This window comes from Zosterops lateralis (genome assembly GCF_965231275.1).
Source record: "Zosterops lateralis genome assembly, chromosome: 3".
Classification (NCBI taxonomy): domain Eukaryota; kingdom Metazoa; phylum Chordata; class Aves; order Passeriformes; family Zosteropidae; genus Zosterops; species Zosterops lateralis.
The window spans coordinates 26713475-26724746 of NC_139764.1; the positions used below are offsets into that span (position 1 = coordinate 26713475).

Below are 11272 nucleotides of genomic sequence, written 5' to 3' on the forward strand. Positions count from 1 at the left end.
ATACTGTGGCTTGCTTCCCTTTCCCTTTGGAAATGAATGACAAGATTCCCAACCAAGTTATTCTGAGGTACTTAGCAATCATAGTCCATGACAACTTGCAAAGCCGGGAAAGAGAAACAGAAGAGTTCAGTTCACTTATTTCCAAAACCTAACTGTTTAGCTTGGTAGAATTTGGTTTGGTTTTATAGAAAATGTCAGTAAAACTGAAAATTCCTTGAGTTTGTGTAATGAAAGCTGATAGTGAGCACATTCCCACAGAAGAGAGAGAAGTAATTAGAGTATATACAAGAATGGAGCTGTGCAAAAGAAAATGATACAAGATGCCAGCAGAGAAGAATATATTGCCAAACAGTGCATAGGAGCCGCACTGGAAGCTTTGCCTGGCTGTACTATAGTGCACATTCCTGTCCTTCCGTTACTGTGTGTTCCTGCTAAACAACCTCCAGAACACAGGGAAGCAAGCTGGATCATACTGCTGTTCTCAGGTACTCAAGCCTTTAGGATCTTGCTTTGCATCTTCATAGCTCTTTGTTCTACTCTTCCATTCATTTCTTACCTATTTTATGTCTTCAAAAAAAAAAAAAAAAAAAAAAAAAACAAACCAAAAAATATTTTTCCCACACTAACTTACAGTTTTATTAGTATAATTTGCAACACATTAAATCATCTTTCCAGTTGGAAGGAATGGGGGAGATGCATGAATGTTATTTGGGGGATTATTAGACACTTGCAGTGAATGGTGTGCAGTTCTGAACAGTGCTGCAGCAGCATGAGCTGATCTCTGCTTGCTCATCTGCCTGGTTTGGCTGTGATGTGTGATAGCCTGCAGGTATGTTCATTGTTTAAAGAGATGTTAAAATCTGTTCTTGCACAGAAATCTACTTTTAGACTCTCACAATACCTTGTTAGATAATACAGCTTTGGTGAAGTTAGTTTACTTCTAACCTTATACAGTTGACTTCTAAGCTTTGGTTGAGAATTTTTGCAGCCTCGTCAACTCCTAAGTCACAAGGTATTTTTAAATTCTGTTGGAACATATGTTGATTAGAATTTCAAATCTGCAAGAGAAGTAAAATATCTTGTGAAGAAGTCAATGCACTTTACTAGGACTGCTTTTGAATAGGCTTTGTATAGGGCTCTATACAAACACAGGTTGTTTTTTAAATAAAATTTGGAAATGGTGTAAGCTGCAAGTTCTGAGAGTTTTGAACTTCTGCCTGTTGACTTGGGAATGAAAATGTGATGAATACTGATCCTAGTGGGCAGGTAAGATGATAAGTATCAGAAGCTCAGGGTTTTATGGTAATGTTGACTTCACTTTCTTTTACCTTCCAGTGGGAGTTTCTTTGAATGTATCAACTGTAGTACAGAAGGCTAAACCTTCAAAACAGTTGGTGCCTGCAATGAAAGCATAAATGTCTAGAGTGAACAATTAAGAGGATTGATGGTACTTGGTAATGAAGGGCTTTGCCTTTCCATGTCAGCAGTGATACTTGAATGGCTCAACTTTCAGAAACTCAAAAATGTACCAGGGCTCTTGAGTGTAGCAATGAAGAAAAGGGGATTGTTTTTCATTACCCCCACCCAGCATACTGGGTGTAGGTCTGTGATACTCTCTAGTCTGGATTATGGAAGCCTGTTTTGTTTTCTGTTGTCTCCAATATCCCTTTCCCACCAGGTTCCTCAGGAATGATGAAAGCAGTTTCACAGTCACTGCTGTGGAGTCTTGGGCTTCCTTTGAGTGACTCCTCTGTAAGGCAGGGGTGGTGCTCTGCTTTATGTCTTTTGCCATTTCTGCTCTGGCAATGTAATGGAAGGGAATTTTTTTATGATGCATTGTGAAGAAGTTTCTGTTGTGCTCAGAGGAGCTCAAATGTTTTGAGGCGCTACATAATGTTTTTCCAAGATGTTTGCATTAGAGACCTGAGGAATGGGTGATTCATAGTTTACTTCTAACATCAGAAAACAACAACTGCAGTGTTGTGAGATGTGTTATTACATTTACTAGATTGAAATATTCTGTGCTGGCAGTGGAAGTCTGGCATGTTTTAGGTTGATGACTTGGGTAAACGAACTTTAGTTGGCAAATGGATTCCCTTTTGCAATGCTCTTTCCACTAGTAGAAAGTTATTTATTTTGCCTTTTAGTTATTGGGTGCTAAAAGAAGCATTTCTGCAGGAAATTCCTTTAGGGGAGACAACCTGTATTTGATATACCATCCCATAATGAACTTAACCGCAAATACAGTGCAGGAGTTCATTTATCTAACTAACTTTGTAACCATAAAAGCAGAGTTCCCAAGAGAAAAGGTTTCACCTCTACTAAATATGGATTGGCATTAAGGATCAAAATACAGATGCATCTATTGGCCTTCTGCCCCAGCACACACAAGATAATAATGGAACTGCTGTAAAATCTGATGGCCTTGATACGACACCAGGCACTTGTGCACATGCAGACCACAGAATGTCCATTATGATTTTCAAACCACAGAAGAAGCAAGGAGAGGATACAGCAGTAATAACTTAATTCAATATGCCCACTCTGAACTAATGAAAAAATGTTCAGAACTACTGTCACTCAATTACTTGCTGAATAATAGTGTTTTAAAGGCCTTTAAATTTTAAATAAAACCTACAAAAATACAAATTCCAGTCTTTAAAGTGATTTAAGCATTTGTAGCAATGAAACTGAAGATCTGAATTCTCTTTTTGGAAATGGAGCTTCCAGGAGATCTGCATTGCTAATTCAACCAGAATAAGCCCCCTTCCATAAATCAGCCAATATATGCAGAACTATTTTCGTTACATTTAAAATGAGCTTGGGTATTCTTTCATTAGATACTATCTGTTCTAATTAGCAGTACATATTTAAATATATATATATTAATAACAGGCTTAGAACATTTAGTTGCTAAAATTAGACATACTATTCCAATACTCTGGGAAATATAAAAATCACTTGCCATTCTTTTGTGAACAGTTACTGAAACTTTGTTCAAGAATACACAAAAAACCCCTTGATGAACAGAAAAAAATAAATAATATGTCATGTGGAATAAATATAGCATGCAGCACAGATTTTCCTGTGTGAAAACAGGTTCTCTATAAAGAAATAAAAGGTGTTCAAAAATTAAATCAAGACCAGGCAAAGCATAGGATAGATTGTATTGGGGGTGGCAGGGTGAAAGGAGCATCATGAAGCTGTGCTGGTCTGTACGAGGCTTTGTAGAAGGGGAAGAGATGGGGCAGTTGAAAGGTCACATTCAAAAGTGATAAATCATGTGGCATATGTACTTCCTTACTAGATTTACAGAATTGTCAAAGAGTCTTGGTGAAGCAGTGCAGAAGATTGTATACATTTTCAAGATCTCTTTTCAGTAACATTAGATGGCATTTTTACATACACTTGTTAAACATTTGGAAAGGATCTGTAAAACTGCCAGGATTTAAAACCAATTTTTATTTAGAAGGGACTGAGACACCTTCTGCCCAGTCTGTATCTTTGTGGTGTCTTGCATCTGCTTCTTAGACATTCATAGCAGATAAGATGATGAACTTGAATTTTGAGCTCACCCAGTCAGGTGTTTATGATTCTGGTACTCGCAGTGGACATTGGTTCAGCAATTTGAAATCTCATTTCAAGAAATAAGGGAAGCCTTCAGACCCTGCTTTCTGTGAGAGAGAACTGAGTGAAATGCTTTTTCAGTATTGGCACTATAGTCCAGGGATATTTTAATTTTAACAATCAGACCTTGAATTTTTGCCACCTCAGGAAAGATACTTGTCACATTTGAGTGTGGTGTGACCCAGATTGAGATTGAAGTGGAGGCAGTGATCACAAGGGGTGAGATACATATCAATTCAATCTGTGAGTTTCCATCCATATTTCTGAATTGTACATACCAATACAGAAAACTTGTCTTTTTTGGCTTTGTTCCTGGAACTGGGTTTCAAAGCCAGCTACAGATAATAGGCATGTCTTTTCAGAGCCTGGTGCTACTGAAACAAAGAGCAAAGATAAATCAATTTGTCTTCACTTTTTAAAAATAATTCCATGTATGACACTTCTTCCTTCTTTATTTTCTTAACGATCACTCTAATATAAAGGTAACATGTTGCTCTCTCCTGCAATTGATGTTTTACAGCCCAGGAACTTAAATTGCTTCACACACATATTCTCATATATATATATATATATATGTGTGTGTGTGTATAGATGCACAAAATTCTCCCAATCATTCACTCACTCATTTTTATCCTTTTCCATCTCTCAAATATCATAATTTTGTGGGCTTAATATCTTTTGAGTATTTGAGGAGCAGCAGTAATGTAAAGCATTCAAGTAAGAGGCAGAGTGTTACTCTTTGCACCATAAGGCAGGAAAAATATCCCAGCACAGGTGATATTGTATGAACCATAGATGGTGGTGTATACAGAGGGCTGGTGAGCCCTGTACCTGTGTGACTTTCCCCTCCTATAGCATCTTACTGCCACTTACTGCTATTTAACATTCATTTTGGTGGTGGGAAATTTGAGGCAGTTTCTCTACTGTTAAAAAATGTTAGGGACAAAGAAGAAAAAAGCTGATTTCTGTTGTAGACTAGAAAGTGGTGGCTGTGCTGTGCCCTCCTCACCTGCAGGGAAAAGTATTGGCATGTTTCTAAGTCACGTGCTCCCTGGAAAGCTGAGTAACTTCGAGGAGCTTTAGACAATGAGACAACCTCATTTTTTCAGCTACAGAGCAAAGTGATGTGGCATGACATGTCCCTGTGTCAAATGCCTGTTCGCCCCTGTGGATGGTGTCAGAATGGTTCATGGGGAGAAGCTTCTAAAGACGGGATAGCAAAGGAGCAGTGAACTCTCCTGCCGTCACTGCCAACACTGGCAGTGAGGAGGAAGAAAGGTGCTTAAATTAAACAGTTCTGACTTGAAAATCTGCTTGGGAGCTCACCCTAGAGTACCATAGGCATGAATGTCAGAAATTGCATCGAAATCCACTTAAAAGTAGGAAAGATTTCAGCGAAGGTGATTAAAACACAAAAGCATTAGCTTTGTTACTATGTGGACATATGTAGCCTATATGATTTTGGAGGTTTCCTGTATAAGATGAGAGGATGGCAAAAAAACCCCACAACTCTCATATGACTTCAGCTTTGGTACTGTGTTGATAAATTCTCAACAAAATGCAGAAAATGATGAAATACTCGTTGCCCTGTAAGACAATAAGTGAAAGCTTTAAACTGGCACTAATTTTTGAGAAATGAATCCCCCAGTAGGTGGGGTTCCTTCGCTTGTGGTTCAGGTGAGATGTCACCTCTGTAAGCAGTCCCTCACTGTGTCTCTTGTCTCCTCTGGCAGGTTACGTGTTCTGCATGTTGCACCGCCTGCCTGAACAGCACGACTGCACGTTCGACCACATGGGCCGCGGGCGCGAGGAGGCCATCATGAAAATGGTGAAACTGGATCGGAAAGTAGGGAGATCTTGCCAACGCATTGGCGAAGGATGTTCCTGAGTGCAAGACTGCAACCAAATGCTGTTCTCTTAGTTCACTAATGTTAGCCTTATTTAGGACAAAGTCAGCCAGACACCTTGTACTAGGCAAGTTTCAGACTACAGCCAATCAGTTTCCTTTCTTTAGCCAACCGTCCTGGTACTGTAGTTTAGGGATTGATGGTGGTTGAAATTGATCTCTGGCTGGTTACTAAGGTGCCTGCTAGCCACCGTATAAAAATAAAACATGAAGAAATATTATTTTTGAGTATGGCTAGTGGATTTAAACAAAGCAAGAAATATCCAAAGGCTTCTGTTATTGCTGGAGTCACTCTAAAAGCCTTATGCTGGAAACATTCCAGCTGCAGAGTTAAAACAAATAGTTGTATAGAAGCTGGTGTAAAAGTTTGCTATGCACATGGCTTTCGGACAAACTGTTTAATGTGCAGCCTTTCACCTCTTCACTGCTACTGAATCCTGAGGAGGTGAAATACTACTTGGAGCAGCAATGCAGCTGCTTAAGCCCAGAAGACCTGACTGGTCACTCGTGCCTTCATCGCGTGTGGCTTTTGAGTTAGGCAGTGTCACCAGCATCAGGGATTCTGTTGGGGTAGGAACACCTTTCTGGTTCTTCCCAGGAAGCCAAAAGGGGGACAGAGATTCTTATGAAAAATTTTTATATGTATCTTACTATAAAGAACCTATCAGGGTTGGTTTTTTTTCTTCTTTTTCTTTTTTTTTTTTTCTTTCTTCTCTGTTAAATTATGATCTCTCTTTAAAGCCAACTCCATCCTGGAGCAGTAAATGGTGCATAACTTTTTACATGGCATCCACAGAGATTCTACACGTTGTGTGAACAGATTCCACATACCTTGAGCAGTGCAGCCATTCCCACTGGCCGAAACCTGATTGGCTCTTGTTTGCCTTTTGCTAAGTGCAGGTATCTGATGATTGATCAAATAAGGCTAATTCACAGCACAGTAGCCATGGCTGGATTCTACAGACTGACTTTCTGTAGCTAGACTTACATATTGGGGAAAAAAGGACATTTTGTAGCAAACGGAATTCAGTAACAGTATTGGGGAACAACCTGTAAAACAAACACCCTTTGTCAGAATGAATTCGTGTTCCTCACGTTCAGAGTGTCAATGAGATAATCAAAGGGGCCCCACCAGCCCTCCTTCTATGCAGCTGAACGCGCCCACGAAAATCCCGCAAAGTGAGTATAGCAAGTGGATGTGAAAAGCATTACCTGGATAGAACGTTCTGGATCTGGTTAGAGCCGTGGTGGTTCTGTGTTCCGGTGTGTCACGCTGAGCTGAGCCCAACCGCACCAGCTTTGCCACTTTGGAAACATAAAAGCAAACACCATAACCGGGCTGTCTCCTGCTGCACACAGGGCTTATGCAGGTAAAGATGATTCGTGCCGATGTCGCCCAGCTAAATACTGAATGAATTTAACTTCTCAGTCGATTAGTAAGTTATTAACAAGTGGGTAAATTCGTAAGAAAACCTGAGGGAGGGATTGACTTTGTCTCATCTTCAAATACTGGGCAGATCTGAAACATCGGGGGTGAAGTAACCTGTCACTTGGAAAACCCCAGCTTGTATGAGTCATCCTCCATTCTACTTGTTACAGGTAATTAACTCCTTCTAGGCCAAATTATACTGTTACTTTGGTAGCCAGTTAGGAACATTTAACAATGAGACAACTAATTAAAAAAAGAACACACACATATATATATAATGTCTCTCCACACACACACTCAGCATCTGACTGTATTAGCATTAACCATGAAGCAAATCAGAAGTGTCCCATCATTTTAAATGCAAGCTGTCTGGAAGGCAAGCTGTTTTTTTTTCCCTTGTTCTTATTCAAGAATATGAACCAGCAGCAAAAGCTTCTGTAGTGGGCTGCATTTTCCGGAAGTGGTCCTGGTGAGAGGGACTGTCCAATGATATTATTTACATTTGCTGTGAGGAGTTTAAAAAAACATGGATTTTGGCGGCTGCTGTGATACGCACTTTCTTTTCCTACAAAATCCTATCCTAGCATTTGATGGGCATTCTGATTGATAAACAAGACTTTCCTGCATTAATACTGAAGATGCTATTTTGTTCCTTCTTAATATTCTCTTTAATCTCGTTACAAGTGCACAGACAGTTTCAAGGTGGCTCTTGAGAGGACACTACTTAAAGTTCATGTGAATTATGGACAATGTTCACTTTAAATAAAAAGTTGGGGAGGGGGTTGTTCCTTTGCAGTATCTGTTCTGTGAAGTTTGTTAAACGTAAAGAAAGCTTAAGTTCTTGTATCTTAAAAGAAGATCTTATTTAACCCTTTTGTGTTCTAGATTTACTTACACATGTAGCCTAGAGCTCAGTTTTAGTTTAACATTGTGAAAATATTAAAAGAATCTTGTAACTTTATTCTTTTTCCTCATGCTAAAAAAAATTAAACCAATCAGATTAAAGTTTGAATTCCTTTCTGCCTATTCCAACAGGTCTTGCTATTTTGCACCATCTCTACTGTAAATTCATGTAAGAAATATGAACAGGAAAAAGACCAAGGTTAGGTCAGTAACTTCAAGCTGAATTTACAATTGGTGAAGGGTGGACAGGATTTTCTGCAGGCATGGAAGGGAAGGATAGTATTCCTGCTGGGTTTGAATTGAGGGATTTGTTTCGTAAGCAAATGTAATGTAGCCAGTTTGGTCCATTTAACTTTGAGGTTAGATACAGTAATCAAATGAATAAGTTGTACATACTCTTCAAGTCAAATGCATCCTGTACACTGTATCATTGGCATTAAAATGTCTTAAATGTTCTTTCATGCACTTCGACAGCTTCACCTAGAGTAGCTATATTCCAAATCAGAATGGGCTATATTCATAATAGATAAACAGAGGAATAACTATTGTTTCTTAATCATTTAGATGCTAAAACACAAGGCTAATTAAAAAATCCCACAATTTACTGTATTAGATGGAGAGAGAATGTCAAACTAATAATTTTTAAAAATTTTGGAATCGTTCGGAATTGAAATTGTGCCTGGCTCATGGGACGCATACACCCTTTTTTTTTTTTTTTTCTCAAATTCTTACTTTCAATTATAAAGCTGCACAGTTCTTGAACAAGATGGCTGGCTGTGTTCTAGTAAAGGTAAGTTACATAAAACAGCTCTGCCTTTTCATCCAGTTTTAAACCTGTGACTAAGTGCAAGCCAGGGCTTCTAAGGAAGAGTAAGAATTACCTGGGAGTGTTGCTGTGTACATGTTCCATTTTGAGGCAGCTCCATGTCTTGAGTGAGCAGCAGCACATCTGTAACGTGAAGTACCTGAGAACATGAACTGCTCTTCAGTAGTGCACAGGCAGCACCTTGAAAATAGCCCTGGTGCAAATCCAGCAATCCAGAAGTTGTATTAGCTGCTTTTATCAACTCAACAGCAGGTGATAAATATATTCAAAACTTGAATTTTACATGACTTTTCTTTTGGACAAATTGTAATCCCCTGGCCTAGTGAATACAATGTCCTCTTTATATTTGGCTTTGTACTCACTGTGGTGTTCAGTTCATTCTGTAACCAGCAGTTCCTTCTGTGATTATGCTACATCTTAGATATAAATCTCTAGGGGATAAAAGCACTTTTTAAAAAAAAATTTTTACAATGATTATTTCAGTACAAAGGCTCACCAGGGAGGAAAACTGATATTAACTGTGTCATAAAAATACAGATTTTATAATAGACTCCAAGAAGTATGCCAGTGTAATATCTGACAGCACCTGTCCTCACAGTTGATGTGTAGACAGTTAAGTGCCCTGACAAATTGTAGTAACATTCTCTCTGTTGTATTGTAGTAACTGATATTGTCAGCCATCAGAGGAGGTCTAAGCAAAGTAATCCCTTAATGTAACAATGAGCTTGTAGCCAGTTCACACTGGAAATAAATTCATATTCTCCTCAAAACTTTTATGCCTAGAAAACCAATGGAAACATTTAAGACTGCATTTAAAATGAAAATCTTTATTGGCACCAGATGTTTAGCTCGTTATTTAAATACCTGAATAGAATTCTGCATAAAGAACAAAAATAATACGTGTGGTTCAACACAAAGGCTGTGCTGGCAGGAGCTGCTGTGTAAGGATGTAGTTTTAGTATAACTGGTTTATAAGATGATGCTTAGTTAAGGCTGCGTCTGTACATACTTTACTACACAAAGGACCACAGTGAAAGAAGAGCGCATAAGATTAAACTGCTCAAAAGTATTTGCAGTGCACATTTTACATGGTGAACTGGTGCAATAATGGGTTTTACTTCTCACTATCAGCAGCTGTTTTGGGAGAACAAAGTTCACTGCTGCTGGAAAGAGCCACTCTTAAATAATGGTCCTGAAATACATCTGTGAGAAGGACTTCCTCATCTTCATTCATTTTTCCTTTTTGTTGAGGCAGTCAGCATGTGCAGCTGGGCATTTGAAAGTAGTTCTGCTTAAATGTTCCTCTTTTTGGCTTTTTAGTGTTTCCCCACCAAAAAAAAAAGAAGCATCAACTTTTTTGTTCTTGCAAGTCCCTGCATGTAAGTACAAGCAGGGAAAATACAGGTGTTGGTCTACAGAAGTGATGACCTCCTTGTGTTTTACTGCAGTGACAGGCTGTTTCTTCAGTTAACTGAAACAATGCAGACACGATTTACCTGTTCTGGATGTTGGGCTGTGGGGTTTTTAAACTTCAGTTCTGTGATTCTGTTCACACGCACCTTCCCATAAACATCATCTTCTGTGCTTCATCTTGCGTGCTTCATCTTTCCACTCAAGTTCAATAAGGACAAAAGAAGGCATGAAAACAGGAGGGAGAGGATGCAAAGTGACAAATGCCTAGTGATCACATCCACCTTTCTCTTCAAGTCATATTGGATCACAGAATAGGAAAGAGGCAGGTAATCACTTGCCAAACAGCAGCAGCTTTTTTTGACTTGGTACTACAGAAAATCATTTTGCTTTATCTTTGTGACTATACCTGTGTAGAGTTTGTCTGAGTCGATTCCGCAGCAGATGTATGCAAAGAAATGAAATGGGACCGTCATAATAAGAAAACATTTTTGATGGATTATTTAGTAATAACTACATATTTTGCTACTGGACCTTCCTATTTTGCAATATGCTGCTATTTTCTTTGGAAGAAAAACAAGCAGAACTTTGTAAGACGAACTGTAAATTATTTCAAATTCAATACATGCATCTGAAGCATTAGGAAGAGATTACTGAAAATACATATAGGTCTTTAAAGATGATGATGATGACTGCATCCTCTAACAAAAGGGTTTTGTTCCTTACATAGTAGCAAGTATTGATGGCAATGGTTTAACCATAAGCAGAATGTTCCTTTCTGCTAGGTTTGTGCAAAGCCAATAACATGCAGTAGGATGCTGTGAGTTACTAACTTGTAGCACGGTGCAGTGACTGTGTAAGTTATGAGAATAAAATTATAGAGACCTACTCCTGTCTGTGCCTCTCCCTTCACAGGAAAGGACAGGTAACACCCACTGTCTCCTTGCTGCTTAGTCCCCTTTATTCTTTTCTGAGTTGCAGAAGACACTTTCCTTCCCTCTACCAGTATGCTCGAGGAGGGTGGAAAATAAAAAAATTTGAATACCTGAAGTCAAAGTATTGAAGTCATCCTCCATATCAGAGATGCAACTCCAGAAAGAGTTCTCCTTAGGGTTCTTGAAAGGAACACTTGGAAATTTGCGGTGTCTTTATTTTCATAGATTGTTTAGGA

General features: G+C 38.8%; 1 protein-coding gene across 2 annotated transcripts in view; it reads left to right on the top strand.

Moving 5' to 3' along the window:
* Positions 1-10036, top strand: part of ZFAND3 (zinc finger AN1-type containing 3) — a 135791-nt gene extending 125755 nt beyond the window's left edge. For both annotated transcript variants that reach the window (XM_083858637.1, XM_083858638.1), the window contains exon 7: positions 5361-10036. In XM_083858637.1, the coding sequence (XP_083714763.1) occupies positions 5361-5515 (155 nt within the window). In that variant the 3' untranslated portion in view covers positions 5516-10036. The remainder of the gene's footprint in view (positions 1-5360) is intronic.
* The last annotated feature ends 1236 nt before the right edge of the window (positions 10037-11272 follow it).